This window comes from Anabrus simplex, chromosome X, assembly GCF_040414725.1.
Source record: "Anabrus simplex isolate iqAnaSimp1 chromosome X, ASM4041472v1, whole genome shotgun sequence".
In the NCBI taxonomy this organism is placed as follows: Eukaryota; Metazoa; Arthropoda; class Insecta; order Orthoptera; family Tettigoniidae; genus Anabrus; species Anabrus simplex.
The window spans coordinates 74,890,372-74,892,294 of NC_090279.1; the positions used below are offsets into that span (position 1 = coordinate 74,890,372).

Sequence of the window (1,923 nt, forward strand, 5' to 3'; positions counted from 1 at the left end):
TCATCTAGTTTTAGGTGTAGTGTGTGCAGTGAAGTCCTGGCTAGGAAGTTGGACCTCTTGCGACATCTGAAGAGACACAAGGAAGATCGACCCTTCAAGTGCGATCACTGCGGAAAGGTGTTATGTAGCCGAAGCAGCTTGTCGAAGCACCTCAGGATCCACCCGCTCCAAGTGTGCGGATTTTCTGATAATTGCTTTACAAAGAGGAAAATGCTGACTGGGGACACGCGATTGCATAAAGGTGGGGTTATAAACGAATGCTCAGTATCTCATAAAAATTTCAGGAAAAGGCCGGACGTTATGTGGTCTCACACGGGTGAGAACCGAAACTGCTGCAACGTCTGTGGGGATTCCTTCAGCTGGAAAAAACTAGCAGATCACATGGGATTTCACACAGGCAACAAGCCTCATTTATGCACTGTATGTTGTAAATCATTTGTCAGGAAAAGCAGTTTATCTTGTCAGAAGCTGACTAATGCAGGGGAGAAGCCATACAGCTGCAATGTCTGTGGCAAATCATTCATACAGAGAGGTAAACTAACCGAACATATGCGGACCCATACAGGCGAGAAGCCATACATGTGCAATGTCTGTGGCAAATCATTCACAACGAAAGGCACTCTAACCAGTCATATGCGGACCCATACAGGCGAGTTGCCTTACAGGTGCAATATCTGTAGCAAATCATTTATTAAGAAAGGCATTCTTACCGATCATATGCGGACCCATACAGGCGATAAGCCATACAACTGCAATATCTGTGGTAAATCATTCATACAGAGAGGTCTACTAACCATACATATGCGGACCCATACAGGCGAGAAGCCATACAGATGCAATGTCTGTAGCAAGTCATTCATGGAGAAAGGCATTCTAAACGGTCATATGCGGACCCATACAGGCGAGAAGCCATACAGTTGCAATATCTGTGGCAAATCATTCATACAGAGAGGTAAACTAACCGTACATATGCGGACCCATACAGGCGAGAAGCCATACAACTGCAATGTCTGTAGCAAATCATTTACAACGAAAAGCAATCTGACCGATCATATGTGTAACCATACAGGTGAGAAGCCATACAGCTGCGATATCTGTGGCAAATCATTCATACAGAGAGGTAAACTAACCCAACACATGCGGACCCATACAGGCGAGAAGCCTTACAGTTGCAATGTCTGTTTCAAATCATTCACAACGAAAGGCAGTCTCACCGATCATATGCGTAACCATACAGGCGAGAAGCCATACAGCTGCAATATCTGTGGCAAATCATTCATAACGAGAAGTAAAATAAGCGAACATATGCGTACACATACAGGCGAGAAGCCTTACAGCTGCATTGTCTGTGGCAAATCATTCACAACGAAAGGCAGTTTGACCGTTCATATGCGTACCCATACAGGCGAGAAGGTATACAGATGCAATGTCTGTAGCAAATCATTCATAATGAGAGGTAAACTAACCGAACATATGCCGACCCATAGAGGCGAGATGCCTTACAGCTGCAATGTCTGTGACGAATCATTCATAAAGAGAGACAAACTAACCGAACATATGCGGACCCATATATGCGGGAAGCCTTAAGCGGCAATGTCTGTAACAAATCATTCACAACGAAAGGCAGTCTGACCGATCATATGCGTAACCATACAGGCGAGAAGCTATACAGTTGCAATATCTGTGGCAAAACATTCACAAAGAAAGGCAAACTAACCGAACGTTTGCGGAGCCATACAGGCGAGTCATAAAGAGAGGCAAAATAACCGATCATATGTGGACCCATACAGGCGAGAAGCCAAATATTGCAATGTCTGTGGCAAATCATTCATACAGAAAGGCTTTCTAACCGGTCATATGGGGACCCATACAGGCGGGAAGCCATACAGCTACAATGTCTGTGGCAAATCATTCATATAGAGA

General features: G+C 44.6%; 1 protein-coding gene across 1 annotated transcript; it reads left to right on the plus strand.

The window, feature by feature from the left end:
• The first annotated feature begins 300 nt into the window (after positions 1-300).
• Positions 301-1,587, plus strand: LOC136886703 (zinc finger protein 33B-like). Its single transcript, XM_067159507.2, has one exon. It carries the CDS (start codon positions 301-303, stop codon positions 1,585-1,587), a length of 1,287 nt encoding a protein of 428 aa, XP_067015608.2.
• The last annotated feature ends 336 nt before the right edge of the window (positions 1,588-1,923 follow it).